The sequence below is a fragment of the Tachysurus fulvidraco genome, chromosome 3 (assembly GCF_022655615.1).
Source record: "Tachysurus fulvidraco isolate hzauxx_2018 chromosome 3, HZAU_PFXX_2.0, whole genome shotgun sequence".
NCBI lineage: Eukaryota > Metazoa > Chordata > Actinopteri > Siluriformes > Bagridae > Tachysurus > Tachysurus fulvidraco.
In genome coordinates this window covers 13,540,507-13,566,184 of record NC_062520.1, presented here as the reverse complement: position 1 = coordinate 13,566,184, position 25,678 = coordinate 13,540,507, and the positions used below count along the sequence as shown (strand labels likewise).

At 42.6% G+C, this 25,678-nt stretch overlaps 1 protein-coding gene across 1 annotated transcript in view; it reads left to right on the top strand.

Annotated features, from left to right (window-relative positions):
• The window catches only part of eif3ea (eukaryotic translation initiation factor 3, subunit E, a), a 33,456-nt gene extending 8,067 nt beyond the window's left edge, over nt 1–25,389 (top strand). The window contains exons 4-13 of the mRNA XM_027149692.2: nt 2,572–2,614; nt 3,362–3,466; nt 9,919–10,044; nt 10,566–10,690; nt 13,397–13,523; nt 14,397–14,498; nt 18,079–18,188; nt 23,428–23,530; nt 23,914–24,048; nt 25,194–25,389. Coding sequence (XP_027005493.1) covers nt 2,572–2,614; nt 3,362–3,466; nt 9,919–10,044; nt 10,566–10,690; nt 13,397–13,523; nt 14,397–14,498; nt 18,079–18,188; nt 23,428–23,530; nt 23,914–24,048; nt 25,194–25,232 — 1,015 coding nt within the window. The 3' untranslated portion in view covers nt 25,233–25,389. The remainder of the gene's footprint in view (nt 1–2,571; nt 2,615–3,361; nt 3,467–9,918; nt 10,045–10,565; nt 10,691–13,396; nt 13,524–14,396; nt 14,499–18,078; nt 18,189–23,427; nt 23,531–23,913; nt 24,049–25,193) is intronic.
• Nucleotides 25,390–25,678: the final 289 nt, after the last annotated feature.

The window sequence follows — 25,678 nt, the reverse complement described above, 5'->3', positions numbered from 1 at the left end:
GCATATGAAGAAGAAGAAGAAGAAGTTTTATTTATATAGCGCCTTTCCATAGCTCAAGCTCGCTTTACATTTCACAAATACAGTACATTCAGACAATTACATATACACAACACATAATACATATAATTGCATTATCTGAAATGCTTGTTAAATAGATATGTTTTTAACTGGGACTTAAATGCACCCACAGATGTGATGTTTCGTAGTGTAGGAGGCAGTGAATTCCATAATTGAGGAGCATTTATACTAAAAGATGCCCTTGTCTAGAGCGACTTGCGTGTTATGTCTCATTTATACACCTGAGCAATTTAGGGTTAAAGGCCTTGCTCAGGGGCCCAGCAGTGGCAACTTGGTGGAGCTGGGATTTGAACTCCCAACCTTCCGATTAGTACTCCAACATCTTGACCACTAGCCTACTACAAATCTAAACATATAATATATTTTAAATTGACCCAAAAGGTGCAAGCTAGAAATGATGATAAAGAGGGATAAGTCCCTGAGACAACATGAAGAAACCTTCAGACACCGAAGGGAACTCATGTGACTAATCATTTCCCTCCTATAACTCTGTGCACTCCTGTATGGTCAGAGTGCAGTTGTTTAACCAGGAAATTCATCAAGTTTAACATGAAGTCTATCTTGTTGAAGTTATCAGCTTCGTATCAGATGGAGGTTTGGGTGAAGCTGTCTGTCTGTCAATTTCTATCATAAGCCATATTGTCTTTCTAAGTGGTACCATCCACAGCAGTGTTTTTTTTGGCTCACTGCGTTTTTCCGTGATTCCGCTACCTTGATTCCACATTGTTCGGATTTAGTTCTTTGGCACGATGCTCTTTGCTTAATCAAAGAATGTTTTCTTCATAAGCCAATCTCGTTTTCTTCATCACGTTTTTCATGAAGTATGCCGATTAATCAGTCAAACTTTTTGGACACATCATAAACCAAATGGAATTGACAAGGTCTTAACCTTCCCCATCTGGCGGACACATTCCTGCCGATATCCGCATCCATTTTTATTGGACGCCATTGAATGATTTATAGTGTTGTGTTTATTAAGCAACAGTGCTGTGCAGATATTAAACTCATCTAAGATCATCTGATGAGCAAGGCAAGCTCTTGTCATGCTTCTCAGATGTACCAAGCTGGAAGCTTTTTATAAGGTGCCTCGTGTGTTTGTGTATAGGGCGGAAAGTGCTAGCCGGGGGTGCTGATAGGAGGGAAAAACTTGGTTTTCTCTACCCGCCTGTAACCTGACGCGGTCAGAGTTTGACACTGCTTTTCTGCGTATCAATGAGCCGCTTTGTTTCCACAGACTTGTGTTTTCTCAGGAAATCATACAGGATGGAAGTTTGCGGCCTCTCAGCCTCGTGTGAGAGCCCTTGGTAGGTGGTAGGCGCGCTGGTTTGCTTTTTCGTTTCTCACACCAAAACACGTTTATCACAGTCGAGGATTAAGCTGTGGCAGTTTTAATTAAGCTACCCAGTTGCTCGTCTGCTCCTCATTAACGAGCGGCTTTGAAGTTTACTTTTATTCGATCCGAATATATTGGTTTCAAAGGGCATTATTTGGTGTCTGGTGTTTCACGAGTCGAATACGCAACCAGGAAATGTGGCCCGGCTCTCGTATTTATTTGTTCCTGTGCCGAATTGCTGTTTCTGTCTGTCGGGTAGAGGCAGTAGTTTAGGACCAGCGATGGTTAGCAAGTAGCAGGTTAGCATTCATACCCGCAGAAACCGGCGGCAGCAGCTCCACCTCCACAGGGAAGCTGCTGCGGTCTGCTCGGGATGACTGACCAGGGAAGAGCTGCTATCACACACGCCTGCGGATGTGTGAAGTAGTAATCACAAGCCCACACCAAGGCATGATGGTAGTGAGATTGAGGGGAATGTCAAGGGCAGTTGAAAGCAGAGGTGCTCCCAGTTTGATGTCTTTTTTCTTTTCTTTAAATGTTCATTATGGGGGCTTGTTCTCCACCCGGCGCTGCCGCATGTGCTGGATGACAGTATAATGGCACAGAAGCGGCGCGACAAGAGCACGCCTTTATAAACAGCCTTTGAAGCTCCCCTCAAATAAAATAAACCGGGGACCTCCTTTTTCTGTCTGGCTTGTTCAGAGACACACGGTTTGGTGTGCTGGTTCTGCAGAGGCTAGCCACATTTGGTGGGGGTGGTGGTGCGGAAAACCTGGTTTCCAGTCCCCTCTACCTATTCATCTGCCTCAAGTCACACCAGCAGCACCGAGGCCATGTGGTCGAATAGCAATGGTTATTTATAGCAATGATGTTTAATTTTTTCTGCTTTAATTCTATAATATTGACTAGTGTTGTGAAGCCATTAACTTTCCTTCATGGTTCAGATAAAGGGTTTGGTTGCCTTTTCCCCATCATCTCCTAATTCTGTCTTTCCACTATTATCTACTCTTCTCTGTCTTTATTACTCTTTCCTGTGTAATACTCTTAACAGAAAGCATGAGTGTTGCACACTTCTTAAACTGATTACAACTGCAAGAACATGTAGTAACCTTTAAAAAAACCCTATTCACCACAGCATTTTTTCTCTCCTCCTCTTCCAGAGATGGGCGTATGCTGTTTGACTATCTGGCTGAGAAGCATAATGTAAGTAACTCCACCGTCTCCTCTGCTGCTCTGAGTAGTTCTCATGACTCCTGCGTGAACTTGGCCTTGTTTCAGGGGGCCGGTGGGAGGGGCGGCACAGAGACGTTAAACGACTTCCCAAAACCTTAACTCATTTTCAGAGCTTTTTATGGCTTGCAGAATTTTCTGCGGACATTTACATTCTGTGGCGAATTGTTAAGAATAAGCCGAACAGCTCCGAGACCCGTGGGGCTACCCGCAAAAATGCTTGGGGCTTCTATATTTGATGTGACGGCATTCCCCTCTCACCCCGGCATCCCACTGATCCGGGGCCTGTCCTCAGTGCACCTCAGTTCACAGGCCCTGGTGCCTTTTTAGTGTGCTAACGCAGGGGTCATTCACATTAACAGCCCTTAAACAGCACCCTTAACGTGCACTACCCACACGCCTTGCAGCTCTCCCAGCCTTCACACTGGCCTTCACTTCTGGAAGACTTCCTGTATTGGGAAACAGTGGCGTGTGTGGTCTCCATTGTCAAATATCCACATTTTGGGTTTCTCCCAAACATGCTCTTGAGGGTTCGAGAGTTCAGCCCTGTCTTCACCACTTTCTGAACTTCAGTGGGGATTTAGAATATATTTAAATTCAGTGACGTCATTAACTTCAGCAGTTGAAATCTATTGTTGTATTTTATTTATTTATTTATTTATTTATTTATTTATTTATTTATTTATTTATTTTTAAAATCTCATTTGCTTTCGTTTGCAGTTCCGCCAGGAGTATTTGGATACTCTTTACAGATATGCCAAGTTCCAGTACGAGTGTGGGAATTACTCCGGTGCCGCAGAGTACCTCTACTTTTTCAGGGTCCTGGTAAGTCTGAACACCACAGTCAGCTTAAAAAAAATAGTTGTATTTTATTTGTATGTCTTGGTGTCAGTTTCCCACTGAATGATGACAATAAATGAATGGTGGTGACTTTTGTATGCTGTATAATAGCTTAATCGTTTGGTTTCAATTGAGAACTCCTCTGAGAGTGCTAGTTAAGGAAGCACGTTCCTCACCTCATAGAAATAAATTTTCTTTATGTCCTGCCGTTTCAGCACTGGACAGTGCAGACAGTGCCAAGTAGCCTTAGTTATGACTGTTACTCATGAACTCAAGAGGTGTGTTTTTATGAATGAAGTCAACTATGAATGGTTTTATGTTTTTCACAAGTCAATATATTGCCTACACCAATACACACACAATGCCTCATATAATAGAATCATCCATTGATTGTTTGTCTGTCCTTTTTTTTCCACCAAGATGAGATAATGGTGTTTTGAATTAAATAGTTTTGTGAACACCGCTGTGTGTCCTCAGTGCTAGAATAAACTTGTTCAACTTGGCCAGCAGCTTGGTGGCAGCCTCCATCCCACAGCTTCAGTCTCCTTTACTGAGAGAAATGCTCTCAATGGGTTTTTCCATTGAAGTCTGAGGCCAGATCACACTTCATCAGGATTCCCTAACCTTGCAGCTCTTTAATGTTGTGTGCTGTTCCACTAGATTCCGATTTATAACAAGCTTGAAATGCTCATGTCCAACTATTTTATGGATTATTAACTTAAACACTTTTTTTTTCTTTTAAATCCTTGCTTTTCCTGCAAAAAAAAAAAAAAAATACCGGCGGAACACACACAGACACATGTGCCTTTGGCCTTCTTATTTAGCTTGGGAGTTAAAAATCCCAAACTAAACCTGGACTCTTTTTTTTTTTGTCTGCTATATGATTGTAACAGAGGTGTGCTGAGGACTTTGGATTAAATAATTTTCACCAGTGGAATACTTTGGAAATCAGATAATACCAAAGTAGGTTTGCGGGGAAAGATAATTGCAGTTCACCGAGAGTACTGGCAGTATCCGCGTTACACATGCGTACTTCTTATTTCCTCTATAAACAAAGGGCTCATTGCTCAGGCTCTGGCATTTGTGGCTTCTCTCCCACCGCTCGCAGAAACGAGTGAAAGATGAACTCGTGCACGAGAGTGGCCGAAACGTATGGCTGCATGCGATTCTGTCTGGTGAACGTGTGTGTGTGTGTGTGTGTGTGGTGGAAGGCTGAGAGAAAGCCTGGGAATAGTCACTGTCTGACCTGCTTGGGCTCTTCCTCCCTCACTCCCTCCCTCTCCCTTCTCAAGGCCACACTATAAGGACTTAGGGGCTTGGCTGAAAAGAGATGCCCATTGTCACTGGTGCGCTGAGCTGGGAACGTGTGAGACCCTCCATGCCTCACTGAGTTATCACACTCCCCTGGTGCAGAGTGTTTCTCCTAGTGCCATTTCGCTTGCCTTCTCACATGTAAGGCTCCTCATTATACGCACTGTCCATTCTGCCTGCCCACACTTATTTAGAGATGATTCATTAGTGCTAGAGCATAGAAAATTGTCCTTACATCATGAGCAAATTTGAGTAATAAATACCACAATGGTTATAAAAAAAATGACCTAACTGCATATCTGGATTTATTTGACTTCTAATTGAAGTTGAAATGTTTGGTTATTTGTTTGCCTGTGGGAAAAGGGAAAAACACTAGAGCACTGTGAAGGCAAGCCTTTGACAACAGCACAGAGCTGCTTTACAGTTTGCCTACAATGTTGAAAGAGTTGCTTTGTAATCCACTTGGGAAAAGCGATACAGGCTTGTCATTACAATCTGGCTCAGTCTGCCTTCTTGAGCAAGATAAGTGCACAAAACCTGCCAGGTTAACTCTCATATCTAGATATCCAACTGTACATTCTAATAAGCAAAGATTACATTCGATTTTTTTTAAGGTACCCACCACTCAAGTGCACAGGAAATTCGACACTTGCACTCTGTTTAACGTGGAGCTCTTTCGTGGATTGGCACAGTACACGAGTGCAGACATCTTTCGTAAACATGGTATATATTTTTTTCCCTCTTCGATTCGGGGAATAGTAGACGAAAGGCATTTTCATTTACTCCATGTGCATGCGAGAAGCTGTGGACATAATGAGACAGAACCCCCCATTTTGTTAAAGAACTTGAAAAATGGCATCAATTTCCATTTTACACACATCAAACGCTGAGAGTAGATGAGACCCCAGTACAGACCAGGCAGACTTGTTTATGGCATTGCAGCTCAGTGTAAATAGACCCAAATTGCTCTAAAGCATGCTTCCTCCAGCAACATGATTTTGGGCCCTCATTGACCCTCATTTCCAATTGTAGAACAAAGAACATGGAACACTCATGGAAATGACACGTAAAACTGGATTTAACCACCCCGACCCTTTCTCACCGAATACCTGCCTCGACTTTTCCCCCCCTGCCTACTCTCTCGCTTTATTGTCATTTGTGCCAGACCTCCCATGTCCTCAGTTGGGTGCTACTATAGGAGAGGTTAGGCTCAGAGAACTCCTTTAACGTGGGAAACCTAGTCATTTAACGAAGGAAGCCAGGCTTGCAAAATCTAGAGCTGAGGTCCTGTTACAATAGCGGCCCAGCGCGAAAAGAGCAACTTATTCATATCATCTCCTAATGCTGGGATTGAATGTTGAGAATAAAGATTGAGTGTCCCGTCGGATCGGCAGCACAGTAAATTTATTGTTGCTGGTCAGTGAGTGAAAATGTGCCCATTTGGGGAAGCAGTGGAAACCTAAGGTAACTCCTGGAAAAACCCAGGTATTGAAACTATTCTCTCATGGCAGGCCCTGAAAGCCAGGCAGTGTACAGAAAGTTGCCATAATGACATGGAGCCTTGCCAGATGTAGCAGGCAGTGCCTTCCAAAGAAAGGCAAAAGAAAACAAACACTTTTAGAACGAAGCGTTGACCTTTTATATTGGAAACACAGCTGTATTCTTCAATCTCTCCCAGTTTTCTATTTTGAAAGACGTTCGACCCCAAGTTCACTGTTGGCCACGTTGTGATTTTCAGCAAGACTGAGCCTGAAGAGACACGACAAAGTTGAGGAAACTTCAAGATGAGTGCGCTACAAATGAGAAGGGTTTTTGGTGACAGTGAGAGATGGTGGCATGGATATTTTTTTTGTTGTTTTGTTTTTTCTTTTCTTTCCCCCTCTGACTGGAAAATATCATCCTTGTTTTTGGTTCCATGTATTCATTCCTACTCATCTGATATGAACTCGCTGTGCTGTATCGGTTTAGCACAGAAATTGCACCAGTTTTTTTGCCGATAAGGTGCATAAAGGTTACTAAAATCGATTTACTGAAGTTTAAGAATAAATGCAAAATAAAAAGTTGTCAATAATTCAAATGATTGTTTTTAGCATAAATCCATCAAAGTGGCACTTGGAAATTCTTTTAACTTTGCACTAAGGTTTGTATGTTTCAGTGTAGATGAGTAGCTATAGTCAAACAAAATTGAGCCCTTAATGGAAAAACATGAGGTTTGGGGACACTTGATTGTTCAGTGTAGTCATAAACTGGAATAAGCCTGAAGGGAAACTTGCATAAGCACACATTTGAAGGGAAAACCCCACAGTGTGAGTATGTGTGAGAAGCAAGCATGAATTGACTAGCATTAGCAGTTCGTAAAATAAAGTATGACCGCTTGTAATATCACACTTTGTGTTTTTGTGAGGGTTTGGTGAGTGTCATTTTTCGTCCCTTTTGGACACCGAAAAGGTTAAAGCCTACGGTTCTCAAAAACATACTTGGTCTTTCAGAAGAAAGAAAGGTGGTTTCTGTCCAGTTTGAAAGTTGAAAGGGAACTGATTCTTAAGAAGTGATTCTTAAAAGCATGCTTCCCTTTCACATGTCATGCCTGCCGGATGTTCTTCACGGCATGCAACCGCAGGACTGGTTCATGTCAGTGGAACTGCACGATGCATATTTCCACGTCACAATCACAACAGAGCACAGATGCTTTCTGAGGTTTGTCTTCCACAGCATGGAGCGTGATTTATTGAGAATGTCCTCAGTCTGGGCATCGAACAAGGAGACATCATCGTCCTTACCAATCAGATGAAGTTCTGTACAGTACTAGATCCTGTTGAGGACGCTTGGACCAGATTGCAGCCGTAGCTCTTTTGGAATTAACGGACTTCGATAAGAATTTCCGATAAGCCCCTAAACACGTCTTTGTGAAAGGGAAACAAGCTCCATCTCATATGGAGACGTTAGGGTTTTCCTCACAAAATAGGAACCTGAACGAGCCCGGGTGCTCCCCGAGTGTGATCTGCCGAGGGTGGGGGAGATTTATTATCTGAAGTCAGTTTGTGAGATCTTTGTGTATCTGTGCAGACACCTGCCCTGATTTCCTGCTTGAGTCACAGCCTCCCAGAGGTGTGCTTTTATCACAGCTTCCTGTGTCCTGACAGTCCGGGTCTCTTGGCACTCTGACATGCCTGCAGCTGATTATATGCTGCCGCTTTGTTTATTTATTTTATTTCGATTTTTTTTTTGTCCTTTCTGACAATTAAGAACAGAAGTTTACATGACTTTGAAGTTGATTGTCTCTACAGAGATGAGCCTAGTTAACAAGAGTTTACATTTCAGTAATTTAGAGAAGTGACTATAAATGGCTCTGAAATGTGATTGAGCAGGAAGGGTCCCCTTTTGTCTTAAATGGATAACAGATTATCTCAGCTATCAGTCACCACATTGTTTCAAGTGAATCTCTTTGAAGTGTTTTTTTTTCTCTTCTTTTTAATTAAACTGAAAGTGTCGCAAGAAATCTTGAGGTCAGTGTGAGAATAGATTAGTAAATATAAGGGATGTGATGTGGCCACAACGCTTTTTACAAGCAGACTTGGCGAGTGTCTCTGAAATTGCCCTAGTACTCATCACACAACACGCTGCGGCTTTAAGTAGCTCATTGAATGCAAATGTTCCCGGGCAGACAGCAGCTCCCCCGGCTTTAATGTCTGGAGCTGATTCTTCCTGCACTCCTTCTGGAGCAGAGTCACTGATTAGTGTCCAACCACTCGCTGTGGACTCGTCCCTGTTACGGAGTTGATCAAAGCTTTTGCACATGTGTTTAGGCCAGCAGTAGCAGCACACTTCATTAAGGAGACTGAGTGAAGGGACTGCTCTGTGGCCTTGCACTGACCTCAGCACTTCAGAGAGTTTTAGCTAAACTGAAGCTCCAACCTGCACTCTGCTGAACTGAGTGAGTGATGTGTCACTGGGCTATCATACACGTTGTGAGTAATACTGTTTTGATGTCAGCTTATGGGTGTTTTCTGGTGTTTTAAACGCACTCTGTGGAAATGGTCCTGGTTGCTGAAAGACCTGGCTTTCAAAAACCTTTGGGTTTTGGTTTGGATTTTATTTTTAAATGGTTTGTACTTTCTAGTCTGCGTGTTTGGTGACTTTTGTGTGGAATGCATCTAAAAAGGTTTGTTTAGAGTTCCTTACCCTTTTGTTGACCCTTTTTTCTTTTCCTCCTGATCATTTGATCTGACTAACTGAACATTTCCCCTGACATAATTAGCATTTGACCCTGAGCTTAGTCAGTGCTCACTTGTTTAATGCGTGTCATTACATGCTACAGACAAGCCAGTCCTTCACCTTTCACCTCGAGGGATCTTTTCAACTTAACCTCATGCAAGAAAGACTGTTTGGAATGAAATCAACCCACCATGAGGCCAATTGGATTCTGTCTTGACTAAGTGATGTGATTCATGATGAATCAAAGTAGAAGTGTTCCACATTTAGAAACCTTGCTGTCCTCTGTGTCTTGTTTGAGAGTTAAAACATGCAGTAAACAAGAAAAAGCACATACAGATCCAATGTGCTTTCAGTTACTCCAGTAATTTGGATGGATAGTGGAATGGTTGTCCGTGACACAGCGGTTGCTTTATCACAAAGTGCAGCAAATGAGGCTTCATAGAAGGCTAAACTGCCTTTCATGATCCATTTCTCTCCCTGTCAGGCTTCGTTCTCTAAAGATGACTTAATTGAATCTGTTTGCCCACTACAAATGAATAAATGTTGTTATACTCTGAAGTGGTTTCACTTCAAGCCAAGTATCAAGGTTTTGCAGCGGATGGCAAGAAATGCATCCCGCATTCCAACTACGAAGCCTCTAATAGTTTTTAACAACAAAAAAAGTTACACTTATTTACACAGTAGTATCTGGTGCAATATTTCACATCAAGGCTTGGCAGGCCTGAATGCTCTTATTTTTCTGCCCTTGAGCTGGGGACTTGACCCCACTTGCTCCAGAGGTTTACAGCATTGGCCCCATTCACTGTGGTGGCCTTAAAGAGCAATGACTGGCCACCTTGAACAGATAAAGTCTGAGTGTTTTCTATTAGGCTGTTCCTTGTGTTTAATTGTGCATTGTGTTGTTTGTGCAGGTTCCTGCAACGGACAGAAACGCGCTGAACTCCCTGTGGGGGAAGCTGGCTTCTGAGATACTAATGCAGAACTGGGAGGCTGCTATGGAGGACCTCACCCGCCTGAGAGAGACTATCGATAACAACGTAATGCCCCACCACTCAGAATTCAATACTGCACTCAGATTCCCTTACATAGGCCATATTGACTACCTCACATTTCAGCAAAACACTATCACCACTACTATTGCTGCGCTTTCTCCCGCTCATGCCCTCTCTTTCTGCCACATTCTTTCAGGGTTTATTCTGGTTTATTTCACTTTTTTGACCCACCCCCACCCCCACCCACTCTGTTTACACTTCGAACAGAACCACAGTAGCCCAGTTGCGTTAATTGAGTTTGATTTTTAACTGGAACAGCAGACAAGGTGACGTTGTACAGGGGTTTGGCTTGTAAAAATCCCTTTTCCTCTGACCTCTAAAACATCTATTTTTAAATTGGACCAAAAGCATAAGGCCTGCTGAAGTTTCACTGTTGATTAAAGGAAGGCAGTAGTTCAGCATGTGAATCGAACAATTAACCAAACATGCAAAAGTATTTCCTCACATTGAAACATCTCTCTCTCTCTCTCTCTCTCTCCCCCCACACCTTGATATTTGTATATCAGACGGTGAGCTCTCCTCTTCAGTCTCTTCAGCAGAGGACATGGCTGATCCACTGGTCTCTCTTCGTCTTCTTCAACCACCCCAAAGGCCGAGACAACATTATTGAGCTTTTCCTGTACCAGCCACAGTAAGCACCTTCAGCAGCTGCATGTTGCCATCTGGGGATTTTATTTGGTTTTGCTTCTAATAAAACCGGATGAGGTGGGATGATTTTGTGTGTGTATGTATGTGGGTCCAGGTCGGTAAGCCCACCGCAATCCGCAGATGAAACTGCTGATGTTGTGTCAACCAGTCCAGTACTTCAGACCACTACTCCAGGCACAGACACACACACACCCTCACTTGTGTGTAGAGACACAATCGCGTGTGCGCACACACACTCAAACAAACATGCAGAACCTCAGAGGCAAAAGTGAAAACAAGCGATTGAGTTTCTCCGATGAGCCTGAAAATAATAGATGGCTTAGCAGACGGGCCGTCTTGGACTGGGAATAGGAGCTCTGACTCAGCTGAGGGCTGCATATGAAAAATCAATAGTTTTTACAGCAGGGTTCATTATGCAAACAAATCCAAAAGCTTGCGAAGAAAGGAGCTTTAAGGCTTCTCTCTTCCTTTTCTTTATATCTGCTGTTATTTCACCCAGCACTTCAGACAGGAAACCTGTGTTAAACGGTAAATACATTTATAGATGTATTTTTTTTTTTTTTTTTTTAATTCCAAAATGTGTTGCTGAACCCCTCAAGATTAGGCTTATCTGCCTTTCAGCAACTTTTTTTCAGCACCGATGACTGGAAAGCCAGACCAGTAATTAGTAATAAGTGCTTCACCATAGTGGCCATAGTAAGGATAGCTTGAGGTTGCTTGTTGTGCTGTTGTAGACTGGAAAACCTCGGTGAGGCTTGGCCTTTTCCTCCCGATGGTGACCGCTCGCTTCCTTTGGGCCGGATCCAGTGGGCCAGTGACCTGTGGTTGTTTGACCCGCTGGCCGAGGCCACAGCGACATGCTCCATCAGACCTTATCCACTTACTGCAGCTTCATTCCAAGGCAGCTGGCTGTACAACGGCGCTTTGGACTTAGATGCTCATTATACCAGCAGACTCATTATACTACAGTAAACTCCTTCAAATAGGTACTTCTAATTTGTGGTTGGACTCTTCAAGTCATGCATCTCTCTGGTCCTGGCCAGATTCTTTATAGCAGCAAGAAGTTCTCTCGCCTTGCGTGCTATACACTCATCGTCAGCTCTGTGACCTCGAAAAAAGTAAACTGTTCTACCACAAAATGATCTTGATGGGCAGTTTATTGCATTTGGATACACTGCGTTATCAGTTATAGCTATGGACAATACGTGCTCGTATTGATTGGTGGTTTTATTTAGAGAAGAACAGTATTACGCATGATAAAATCTTGCCCCAAACTTAATTAAGATATTTAAAAAGTTGTGTGGTTTATATTGCAAAATTGTACTTGCGTTTATTTTGGCAAGATTGCGTTAACTGGTGGAAGTTTAGAAGCACTCTTCCCTGAAACAAACACTGACATTTCAGAGCTGCAGAGTTGAGAGATGTAAACAAAACTGAAGATGCTCCAGAAGTATGGCTGTCAGATGGTTTTGTCATCACAGGACATTTAGAGCCAGAATATTGTGACAACATGACCTAGGGTATAGGTGCACACAGGAAAGATGATACCCAAGTTAGACTTTACCGACCCTCACTTAGTAGATTCAGTGTTTCCCTTGATATACCTCTAATCCCAGTCTCCCACAAGCCTACTGAAATTGGAACCACACAACAATTTGCTTCTGTATACTTCCCTTGTTCTTTTCTTTAAGTTCTCAGGGTAAACTTGAGGAAAGTATTGCTTTTTTTAGACTCCGAGTGAGAAAAGTTGATAGAAGCCTGCACCCTAAATTTTTTTCCAAGTTCTTTTTTAAATGATTTATTGGCCTATTAAGGCACATTACAGATTGTAAATGCCAGAAATAGCATCATGACTCATACAAGCGGACTGGTGATCAGCACCCCCTCTGGAGAGCGAGTAGGTGTAAGTTAATCACAAACACACAGTACAAAGTGGAATGGTTTGCTACGGACTCACACCACTACAAAGGAGGGAGAGGGAGAGAGAAGGATAGAGCTTACACCACTGCTGTTTTTACCCCCGACATCTGAAGTGCCACAGTCCCCTCATCCCTTTAATTGCTTTGACTAATTAAACCATCCGCTAGTCCTCCACCTCCTTAGAACATGTGTTTCTCCATTCGGACTCATAAGAGCTTTAAGGGCTGGGCAAGACCAAGCAACTTGACTTCCTCTTTGAAATTTAATTTGATCCTCAGAAGGAGGAGGAGGTGGGGGAGGAAGCCGGAGGTCAAAGATGTTAGTTCAGATACAGCAGACACGGATATTGTCCTTTGAATCGACTCGATATGTTAAGTGCACCTTAAAAGGAGCTCTCAGACATGACAAGGCATCTGTTGTATACTCCCCCCTCACTTATGAGAGAAGGATACGGTCTGTCCTCAGGCTGCATAGAAAGAACTGTATTGGATTGTCGATGCACTCCTCGATACACTGTTTCGCACTCGGCCTACAGCGAGTTGACCTGTAGCTGAAAAACAAGCCCCTGGTGGGTAGTATTTCAGCTACTGGCCAGGCCTGTGGCCGGTGATCCGAATCTAGACTGGGGTTTTCCTTGTCTTTCCTCAACTGAACAGAGATGCTTTCACCACTTCACTTCACCCCACCCCCTTTACTCCCCTCCAATACCCAGACAGGACAGATGACTCTCTCAAAGTGTTTTGACCACCTCTGTTTTTTTCCCCCCTAGGTACCTAAATGCCATTCAGACCATGTGCCCACACATTCTGCGCTACCTGACCACAGCTGTCATCACTAACAAGGACGTGCGCAAGCGTAGGCAGGTCTTGAAGGATCTGGTCAAAGTTATCCAGCAGGTAACGGATGCTGCCTTGTCATCGACTAAGACATGATTACTAAACCTAAAGCTTCCTGCTTTAATTGGAACACCATGCATCCGATTCATGTGGCCCCTCATTTGTAAGCATAGCCACTGAGCAGATCATATAGTGACCGCTAAACCAGGGCTGAGCATGCAATCCGTGTTGACATGGCTGTAATCATCTGGGTATGCTTTCTTCTGCTTTTCTAATAAATTATTTAAATCAGACTGTGCAGTAAACAGATCAACAAAATGCTGGTTCGACTTACATTAACCGCATTTGGCAGCCAATGAGCGGTTGAGGGTTATGGGCCCAGCTGAAGCAGCTTGGTAGTATTGGGATTTGAACTCACATCCTTTCCATCAGTAATCCAAACACCTAAACTATACATGCACAGACCACCATTATCTTGTACACACTACAATTTGTGGGTGTTGTGTCTCTCTGCATGAACTGAGACGTCCTGTCTGTAAGTCCTGTACTGTTTAGTTATGATTTATGAAGGTGGACAGCCGGATTTTAGCCTAGTCATCCAGCAGCAGAAGCTTTGTTGGTGATCAGTAGTACTATAATCTGAGTATGAGCCTTCTCCAGCTGTGTAATGTCTTTAACATCTGCCCTAATGAACTCAGCAGTCTACACGCATGACTCTCATGGTTTCCCAAGCATACCAAGGTATACCAAAAACCTGTATCACGTATCCCATCAAAACTCGTCTGCTTAACTCGTCGCTCTGATCTTTTCATCTTGGACGTGTTTATAGGTCTGAAAGGTAGAAAGTGCTACTCTATGAACTGATGCTTATTGAGAAATACATATTCAGTCCGAATAAATGTCATCTGTTTTTCTTGTCTTTTTTTTTTAAAGGAGTCATACACCTACAAGGACCCCATCACAGAGTTTGTGGAATGCCTGTATGTCAACTTTGATTTCGATAGCGCACAGAAGAAACTCAGGGAGTGCGAATCGGTAAGTTCCAAATTCCCCCTTTGTATTTATTAGCTTGTTTACAAGGTCCTTTTTCCAAAGCTGTCATGCTTCTAGAAAAAGCGTAGTGATTCTGCAATGTTATAACCTAGCGAGGTCTTTTTTTACAGCCTCGCTGGTGCTTAAAACGGCCTCTGTTCCCAAAAAGTCACACAGCCTCTTAACCAGTTGAGTGCATGCAGCTTGACTTTTCTGACCACAGAAAGCCTGCAACTTTTCAATTTACTTACATGACGCCTCGGCTTTAACCTTATGACGAGTTGTAACGAAACCACACGCAGCCCAGAGCTGCGGCCTGGTCAGTGGAGTCCTATGAACTTTCCCAAGCTGTGGTGAGAGTCATTACTGATGCTGTATCATGAGCTGCACTTGCCCACAGATGGCCTTTCCTTCAGCCGGGGTCTCGAAAGGGTACTGAAAGCTTGCGCTCTCTGTCCGTCTGTGTGTTTGTGTCCCACTCTTCAGAGAGAGAGAGAGAATATGCCACTCGGAAAGCCTCTGACTCACCGTCTCTCAGCTTTTTATGATGGCCAGTAATCGTCCATCAGGGGCATGGTTAACAAAAAGCACTTTTGGTGTGTTGAGGTCTGCTCATGTGCTGAAAAGAGCCTGCTGTGGTTTAGGCGTTTATATTTTTGCTCAGCTTCATAATGGGCTTGCGTGGTGATTGCATTAGATTTTACCCCCTGATTTGCTGCGTAATGCACTTCTACGCTTACAGTCAAAAGCTGTGTCTCTTAGTTCCAGCAGGACAACAGTAGAGAAACCTAACAGCGGCGTACACGTGTGCATAAAACACAACCGAATTTTATCGTATGGCCTGATCCTCACAGGCACCTTCACACTTTCCAGGGAAGTTTGCTTACTTTATATTTTCCCCTCATATTTTGGTTTATCATCGTGTTCATGGAACACAGTCTCTAAGTAATAGCTTTTGGCTGCAGTGTTTTCGGGGTCATGAGCCAGCCTGGCACGTTCCTGGTGCTGCACTGACCCTGGAAAACATTACTTTCAACCCTAAATTTGTTTAGTAATGTGCTACATTAAAAGTCTGTGGCCAAATCCTAAATAGGAGCACATTCATATATGTCATTGGAGAGCGTTGCTATAGCCAAGTCCAAAAACGTTCATGGAAACAGTTGGGTGAAGTAAACATAACAGCTTTGCAGTTCCGAGGTTTCATCTCCAGCTGAATGCTTAATGAGATCAAGTGCTTAAGCTGCTTTTATATTCGAAAATTCCTGAAAGGACACTGATTACACTGCTTGCTCATTGCATAATCAATTACTCGCAACGTTCAACGCTTTTCAACAGTTTTTAAATCCTGTGATCTAGCTAAGGCCTAAGGCATATTTAATCAGAGTCACGACTCGTTGCACGTTCACACAGCGGCCGGCCTGAACGCTTCACTGCAAGGAAGAGAGCAAAGCCAGTTCAGGGAAGTCGACTAGCCAGAGGGCTCTGTTACTTCAAGATCAGGCAGGTGTGCTAATTATGGCTACTCTCAGAAGACTTGTCCTGTTAACATGCGGAGCATAATAGAGATTTCCCTAATGGTTTGATCATTTGGACCTGCATGGACATAAAAGGCTTGACTGTGGGTGATTTTAGTCTCATTTTCATCCGTGCTTCTTGACGATAAACGCTCGGAATGAAAAACATCTGGCGTGATTGCATGGGCTTCCTCACAGAAGTAAATGTTTATAAATCATGTCACTGGTTTAGTGAGGGTCTTAATTCTTCGTTAAGTTAGGCTATTTTTTTTTTATATTTATTTATATATGAAAAAGCCCTTCAGTTTTCTTGGTTGACTTTTAACAGATGAGGTGCTAGATGCCGGGGCAGATTTCAGTTTATTTCCAGCTCAGTAGTACACCGATACTGAACAGTCAGCAGTTTGTCTTACTTTACTGTTAACTGATGAGGTGTTTGATGTTGGGGTAGATTTAAATAGTTATATTTTAAGCTTATTAATACAGAAGCAGTAAAAGACTCAACTGAAAAAAAAAATATATACATATATCAAATAGCCTTGACACTTCTGTTATAATTTCTGCTAGCAGACGGTGGTTTGGGTCTGAAAACGCAGAACATAGATTTACATTTTTTCTTTGCCAAGCTGACTAGTTACATCAGTAGACAATCCCGTGGACACAATAAATGTAATTTGAAGTTTTTCCACCTCTTAACCTACATGATCCAGCTAATCAGCTCGTTAGAAAGCTTGTCACGAGCAAGATCACTGTTAGAAGTAGCCGGAGCCTGACAGAAGTTTCTTCACAATGTCCAAACCTGACGTGAAGAAGCACAGCTCTATGGGTATATGATCATTTCAAAGCAAACCTGCCTCTAGGGTAAGTCTAAAAAGGGCATTTAATGCCTTAACAAAAATCTGTTTGAGAGCCCTGAAAAACAGATGACAGTAATTATGGCACTTAAGCCATCTGGGGTTCTTTCAGGTTAAGATAAGCATTGACGACAGTAAAACGTCCCGGCTGATACGGCCGTGTAGTTGGGACTTCTTCAGTCAGAAGAGCCGAGATAGCAGAGAGTGGAGCCTAAGCAAACAAAACCGGAGGACAAGGACTGCACATGAACCATGCAGCGACAGCAGGAGCTCTCACATGCCTTTACCGCTGTGGAATGCACGGCACTAAACTATTGGCGATACGGCAGAAAGTATTAGCACAATTACAAAAGATAAAAGCGTCCTGTCTGAACCGGCAATGTAAACAAATGTCTGCTTCGGTGTAATTTATTGGAATATCCGATATCATCGTATTGCCCACCCTTGGCTAAAGGTGCACACATTTGTTCCCTATCAGTAAAGATGACAGGAAAGCTAATGCAGAGAAGCAAGAGGTGTGTGTGTGTGTATGTTTATCAGAACTCAGGCGGTGCGTCTTTCAGGTTCCGTGATTACATAGTAGAAGATCCGTGTGAACGCAGTGGCAGTGTAAATTGGTTCCACGATGGTGCTCGCTGGACCCTGCGGCAGCGAGAGATATGTGCAGCGATAAGTTAAAGCCGCTGTGGCTGATTGGGTGGCTGGCTTTGTTCCTGTTCTGTTTCATGTGGAGACTGTGGAATTCCAAGATTTGTGGTTGATTTGGCGTGGCGAGAATGGCCCTAAATCGTTCTTTTATTTCTTTTCTTTTCCTACCCCCCCACCCCCCACCCCCACCCGAATGGGACTTTCTTCCTTTATTACAACTTCCAAAGTAAACTATTTCTGGGTGAACTTCAGCATAGCTGTGTTAGAAATAGTCCACATTGTCCAGGATACACTCATCTTCATTCTGTATATTTGAAGCTGCTCTTAATTAGTCCTTGTTCTCGTTAGTGTACATTTTGGCCGTTATGGTTTCCCAATGTTAAAACTGTTTGTTACAGTGTTCGAAACCAAAAGGTTCTGTAATGAGATCTAAAAACTGCTCTGCTCTTTGTCCTTATTTAACTGTAAGCGTTCCTCTGCACCACAGCAGATTTGGAACTGACTTCATTTTCTCACTCCTATCACCATTTAACAACATCCCTAATCCAGTTGTTCTGTCGCACAAAGGTGCTGGTGAATGACTTCTTCTTGGTGGCATGCCTTGAGGACTTCATTGAAAATGCTCGCTTGTTCATCTTCGAGACCTTCTGCAGAATTCACCAGTGCATCAGCATAAGGTAAGACTTAAGACTCTTCATCTGGAAGGTAAACAAATGTCCAGGTTTCCTGAAGGCGCAATAAGATCAGTACAATTCCATAATGTGTATAGATGCAACAGCCTTTTTTGAATAGCTACTGGTTCCATGTCATGCAGCCTCAGAAGCACACCCCCCCCCCCCCCCCAACCTGCTGATGTCCAGTTTCAGCAAACCTTTGTTCACTGTAGCCTCAGATTCCTGTTGGGTGACGGGAGTGAAAAACAATACAATGTTGTGCTGTTGTAGCCAGTCCACCTCATGGTTTGCTGTGTTCTGAGTTGCTTTTCTGCTCACCATGCTCTTAAAGATTGGTTATTTGAGTCACCATGGCTTTCGGTCCAGTCTGGACGTTCTCCTCTGACCTTTCTGATCAACAAGGTCAACATGGATGTTTTTATTTATTAATTGATTTTATTTAGTATTTGCAACATTCTTTTAAAACTCCTGAGACAAATCCAACGGCCAGCAATTTACTAAAATACTCAGACAAGCCTACCTGACATCTAAGAGCTATGATATGGTTTGTCACCGAGACCAAATTTTTTTTTCTTCTTATTCAGACGTTTGAATGTTGATCTGAACATTAACTGAGGCTCCTGAGTTGTATCTGTGTAGGTTTATGCACTGTTCTGCTGCCACATGTTGGGTTGATCAGATAATGGCATGCATGTGCAGGTTTGGCCTATAAAGTGTCATCATGTATTAAAGTAACTCCACTTCAGTGTAACAGGAGAAAAGAAAGTAGCAGGTCTACAAATGTGTCCACAGCGTGGGATTGCTTCCTGTTTTGTTTCTCATAGCTCCTACTTCGCTCAACCATTTTTATTAGCCACCGTTCTGGAGGAAGTATGACCAGAGGCCATCTGCCAGCACCTAGGCCTCACGCTCATGGACACACACACACACTCACTCACACACATAACTGGACATCACAGACACATCTACTCATTTGTTCTGAAGCAGTTCATGAGGGTTTGCATATTATTCTCAGCAGGTTTGGTGCTGCCCTTAGACCTCTTCTGATACCAGTAGTTTAGTCTCGTGTCTTTTCTTACAGTTTCTCTCTCGTGTCTCTCTCTATTCATCCTGTTGAATTCTCTTTAAATAAGTTTACAGCCTGAAACTCTGCTCTGAATAGTGCTTGCGTTTAGTCATGGTTCTCACTGAGTCATGTTTTGTAGACAGCTCACAATCCTATCCTGCATTTGGTTGAGTGTGGCAGGTGTTTTATTGCCACTTTACTCTATTTACTCTGCTTTATTGCTCTGTTTTATGGTATATACACAGCATTGTAGGTTTCCAGAGGAGACACGCAATGGTTTTGGATGCCCAGGTTTTTCCATTGGTGGAAAAGAAGCAGTTGGAATGAGAGGGAGGTTTGGGCGGTTGTCATTGGTTTCCCTCCGCCTGGTTCTTATTAGTGCTCCAGTGACAGAATACAGAGCAAGGAAGCAGCACTACATTCTGGACTGTTTAACAAGCTTTTCATAACTAGTAGTCTATGAGCATCTGTCCAGTACTGCTTTTTCCCCTCTTCTTCTGCATGTGCAGCACAAAACACTTGACCACTTTACAGTGGCTTTGGCTAACAGGTTGTAAGTACGGTAAGGGTAATTTTACACCCTCTGCAAACCAGAATAGGGGCGCCTACACGTGCGCACACACACCCCACACACACACACACACACACAGGCACACATTTCCCCACCTCAAAAAAAAAACTTTGGGTAATTTAAGTGGGTAATTGTAATTCTGTAGCCTTTTCATTATAAAAACGAGACATTTTGTTGATTCCCGTAGCATCCTACATCAAACATCGTTTCATAAATCCAAAGAAATGAGTGACGATCTGCTTGGGACACCTTGATTTCTCCCTTCTCAAGCATGGTTTGTAGTCAAGGTTGAAGCCGGGAATCCGATCAGTCTCTGTCCAAACCTTGAGCTGTCGATAGTTTGGAATTGATTGATAGTCCTGGTTTATTTTGGCAGCCTTGTTCCAGGAGGATCTGTTTACTTGTTAAGGACCACAAAGGTTAATGGTAAAGCTCTTCTAGAAGTGGAAAGTGAAAGTATAATTTACTCAGATCCAGTGTATTCTTTTTAGGATCAAAACGGGTATGGCTTGGAAGTGGGTTTTAGTGTCTACTGAATGAGATTTGTTGAGAACTGGAGATTTTCTATTTTTGATTTACAGCCCTGCGTCGCTAGCACATTATCCTGAAGCCCTTTTCACCAGCGCATGGATTCGTATGAATCTGAGGCTTGTATTATAATGAAGACATTTTTATAGCTGCTGAACATAATAAAACATTTTGCTTGTTTTCACCCTCAGTGTTGGCTGAAAGTAGAATGTATCTAAGACAAGTGAAGAAATTTTATAGAGGATCCCAGTGGAAATGTGATACAATGATTTATGATTGAGAATGATAATTGTAGCCATATATCCTTTTGTCTAGACTTGTGAAATCTCCAGTGTTGAACTTAGCTCAGTGGATTTATTTGTTTGTTTGTTTGTATATTTATTTATTTTAAAAACCCATCTTTCTGTTTCTCATGTCCAGCATGATTAGCTGATAAGATTCTGTTACTCAGGGGAATATGAACACAGTTGTGTGTAGTAGATGCAAATGTTGTTGTCAGTGCATGCCTTACAAGAACTCTAATAATTGGAAAGCGCAACATCTCTACACAAAAATAAAAATGTTTCCACATAACAGTTGAATCATTAAAACCAGTACAGTCATTTTGGTTCTTATCAAAAAAAAAAAAAGTCAATCAATTCTGCAGCATGCACTTGGGGGTCTTTCCAAATGGCCTGGAATCTCTTAATGCTTTCATATGGAAGTGTTCAACAATGCATTTGTTAAGCTTGTTTATGTTGTTTAAAAAAAAAGAGAGAGAGGGGGGGCACTTGTAAGGAGTCCATCATTCTCCCTGGACCAAGTCTGTCCTCTGCTTAATGCCTGACCTCTCAGCTATGTGTGAGGTTCCTGGAGTGAGACAGGTCGCCTCAGTTCCACCAGCCCACAAGTGGAATTGGATAAATCAGTGCTCAGGAGCCAGCGTGGGGAAGGGGGTCAAAATGAAAATGATCCCTGAAGCCGCCCCTTCCCCCGAGGATCTGAGGTAGACCTGCGTAAAATGAGACTACAGCAGGAGAGGGCAGTCAGGCTCTAGCAGCTATGTCTGGTAATAAGCACTGTAGGTTCAGGCTTCTACTTTGCTTCCTGTTTGTGTGGTGTTGTTTTTTTGTTTTAAGTCCCATCCCAGTTTCTGTCCCATCTGTTTTGGCGATTCTCACAGAAATATGTTTATAATAAGTTTAAGCAGAATCAGGTCTAATAAAGCTGCTTTTGCCTTCCCCCTGGTTTAAATTAGATCAGTGCGTGCCTGTCCTCTCTGTGGCTAGATGCAGGGCCTGACCTGGATCTCCGCACTGAGCATGTGCGAGCCTTGTCTGGTCTGTTGCCTTCAGAAGACACGCATTGGTGTTTATTTTGATCCAATCTCGGTCTCTGACTCCACTGATCAAATGAATGGAGAAATGTTTGCTTCCTTCTGCTACAATCAACCATCTCTGAAATGAATTGAAGGTATTTTTAAGGAATCCTTTGATGCTCACCATTCTAGGTCTGAGAAGGACCAGAGTTTAGACCAGCTTCCTTTTGACAGAAGTACAGCAAATTTTATGACCATGGGATCTGTCTACTTTCCCATGCCTTTCAGTATGTTGTTGGTAATCAGCATTCAGTGTGCTGTGCAGTGCAAAGAAAAGTGAAAGGGCCTGGCTTTCGGCTCTGGAATCTCCAAATATTCCCGTTTCCAATGTCAATAAGGTCTCGGCTTAATTTTGGACATGTGTTAACCATCACAACTTTGGCCCTTGTGACTTTGACAACTGCCACTTTTGCTGGTGGTTAGGTCTTAAATAATGAGCTCTATAAGCAATCTACAATGCTATGTGCCATTTTGTGCAGGTTGGATCGGGAGTAAATTATGTCAGCTGTCAGTTTTGCCAGTCTCAACCAAGGCTGCATAAAAAGTGTTTTATAGGAGGTATGTGGATGTAATCTGCCCCTGCAGTTTGGGCTGAGAATGAGTGATTCATGGTAGTGATCCATGATTTCACCTCCTGCAGCTTCACAAGCACTCTGCTTGCACAGCTGTCTGAAACATCTTGTTTCTTTGGAAACTTTTTTGGATACTTTGTGATTTTTACTCTGTCTACATGCACGACTTCAATACACCTTGTCCAGTCAATGTTACCACCAGCTGATAGCATCACACCCCCAACAATAAAAAATGAAAAAGTTGGAAAAACTTCTGAAAGATGATCTATCGTGAATGGGTGAGAGATGGGATCAAATGAAAGTGGTACAATTGTTGACATCTTGACATCTTCGAGTGCAGTCCACAGTTTCCCACACGTTGGTAGGTTTTGCATTGGACGGTGTTTCTCTGCATTATGTAAATAATTTGTGTACAAGCAGACCATGCTTTTATTACACACCAGCCAATTTTTACAATCCTATATCATAAGATTGGACATTTGTGACCTATGCCTTAAAGGATCTGGACTAACAAAAGAAAAAACACTGGGTCCTTCAGCTTCTTCTCATCTGGATGACTGCCCCATCCTGGCCCCTCCATGCCTACAAACTCAACCCTGCCTTTCTTTCTTTTTGTTCTTCACTGACATGCCAGGAGGAGTGAGTTAGGGACCAATAGAGGAACTTAAAGATGGCCTGATGATTCAAGGTCCAGTGTATCAGCCCATCTCTAATGGACTTACTCTTGAGACTCACTTCATCTCATCTCTACTTTTGGAAGGGCATTTTCATTTGTCTGTCACCATTACCTCGCCCTCACTCCATCTCCTCTCAGTGATGTAATTGTATTCCTTTTTATGGGCTTCTTAGTCTTGGCGTGAATCATCATTATTGCCTTGCTTACATAATGAAAGACATTTGTCACTCGCAAGTTCCAAAGCCTCAATTTTGACAGGACTTTTTTTTCTCCAGCGTGTGAATCAGATTGCTAATACAGTGTGTGTATATATATATATATATATATATATATATATATATATATATATATATATATTTTGCATATATATTTGCTTTTATTGATGTTTACAAATGTTTTTGGTTATACAGATCTGAGACATAGTTACATAGCATTATTATGTAGCACATAAATGGCCTCTGTTTCTTTGCAGCATGCTGGCAGACAAGCTGAATATGACTCCTGAGGAGGCAGAACGATGGATTGTTAACCTCATTCGTAACGCAAGGCTGGATGCTAAAATCGACTCCAAACTGGTAAGAGGCTCTCGGCTCTTATTTGTTTATTCTGTATCAAATTGTCTTGAGTGCTTGGTTTCTCCCCTTCTCTCTGTTCTATGCCTGTCTCATTTTGACTTTCATATAGAAAGTTGCTTACATGCAATCAGCCAATCATTACTTTGTCCAAGTAGCTCAATGAAAGGTTCCACCTCAGACATACTCCTCCACCAAAGCTGTATTATTACGCCCTTTTCCGAATGTCATAACAAACCCACCATGGGGCAAGCTCTCTGTAATCTCCCAAATCACACAGCTTTATAATTGTATGGCCTACAATTAACCCCTGGTGTTTGCTGAGATGGTGGGTAGTGATGGAATTGGTGTTTGGAGTCCGTTTAGATCTGTAATACTTTTGGCAGGGTCACGTGGTGATGGGAAACAATGCCGTGTCACCATACCAGCAAGTGATCGAGAAGACCAAGAGCTTGTCGTTCCGTAGCCAGATGCTGGCCATGAACATCGAGAAAAAGATGAACCACAGCAACAGGAATGAGGTCAGAACTTGTCTCGCTTTCTCTCCCACGCACACACATGCTCTGTCCAACTTTTATCTGGTCTCATCTCTCACTGTTTAACTCGAGCCCTGTAGTTTACACGCGCAAATGATCTTGTCCAGAGAACAGAGTTTGAAGAATGTTGAACAGCTATCAACCTAGAGCTATCTTTACACGGTATAAACCAGTAAGAGCAAGTTTAACAGAGCGAGTGCTTTCATCATGCCATTCTTCTTCAAAGCACTAATAACAAGGTGGATGGCAGCACAGCCATAAAGAAGAGGGCCCGAGTCCTGTGACTCAGATCTATAGAGTAAATAACACACACTCTCGCACACCAAGTTCTCTGTGAACTCAAAGATGGAAGTTCTCTGCACTTACTAGTCACCACAGATGTTTTGCTTGGGGTCCAGGCAGGCACTGTTTGATCTGTGTATATGTGTCTGTGTTGTGTGTGTTGTGTATTGTGTGTCTAATAGCCTGTCAAGACCCCAAAACAGTTCACCTTTACATACTGTGTGGCTCTGATTATCAGACCTCAAAATTCAAACTACATTTTAAAAAATTTTAGTAAGAAATAATAGATTTAAATCTTCATTAAACAACACAAGCATACAATTTATACACATTTCCGAGGGACAAGGGTTATGAAAGAACACTTCTAGGCAAAAAATTACATTTTTGACAGTGGAAAACGCTGGTAAGTACACCATCCAGGGCTCTGAAAAACGAAATAAATATATGGCACCATTATCTCCCCCTCTGTCCCCACCATTGTGTGTCTGTGCATACACACATGACTGTTTGTCTATCTGTTCACACTACAGAGAGATTGTTGTTTTTTTTTTGTCCAGAATTTCTCTTTAAAACAAAACCCAAAAAAAAAACAATCAGATCTCAGTACATTTAAAAAACCATTCATAACATTATAACAGAGTGACTGTTCTGCATGCATTTCATTAGCAACACTAAGCATTGTGTTAGTGTTTTGTCGACAGTGAATTTTTTTCCCACACCATATATCTGTCTGTACACAGTGATCAGTCAGCTAAAATGACAAACTCTACAGCCAGCCATAAACACGTCACTTGACCTCTTTGTGAATTATCTAATTAACACAGGATCTGTCTTCTCTCCTCCTGCAGACACCAAACTGGGCTGCTCAGGACACGGGCTTCTATTGAACAGTACTGTGAGAAGACTGCCATATGAACTTCCTGTTACTTTCCAGCATTCCCATCCTGCTCTTCACATTGTTTTCCTTATTACACCTCAAAGTCAGAAATTTATTTAACCTCAATCAAGTAAACATGATGTTCAATAAAAAAATCTCTTACAAAACCTTTCACCCTATACTTGCCTTTTATTTCTGGACATTGCACACAGTGGTTGAGGCTGAAGTGGTCATACTCTTTGGTGTGTAATTGATGAAGTTTTATAGAGCACACAGTCATTGAGTGGGACGCGGTTCAAGGCTGCGTTTTCGCGAAACAGCACGTCTGTGCACCATAATGATGAACGAGTGTTTAGTCTGCAGAGTTTTACAGCCCTGTACCATAGTGAGCCACAGTTCACCCGCAAGATGAATATCACTGAAGGAAGTATAAAGAGGTGATGTCAACTTGCTCAG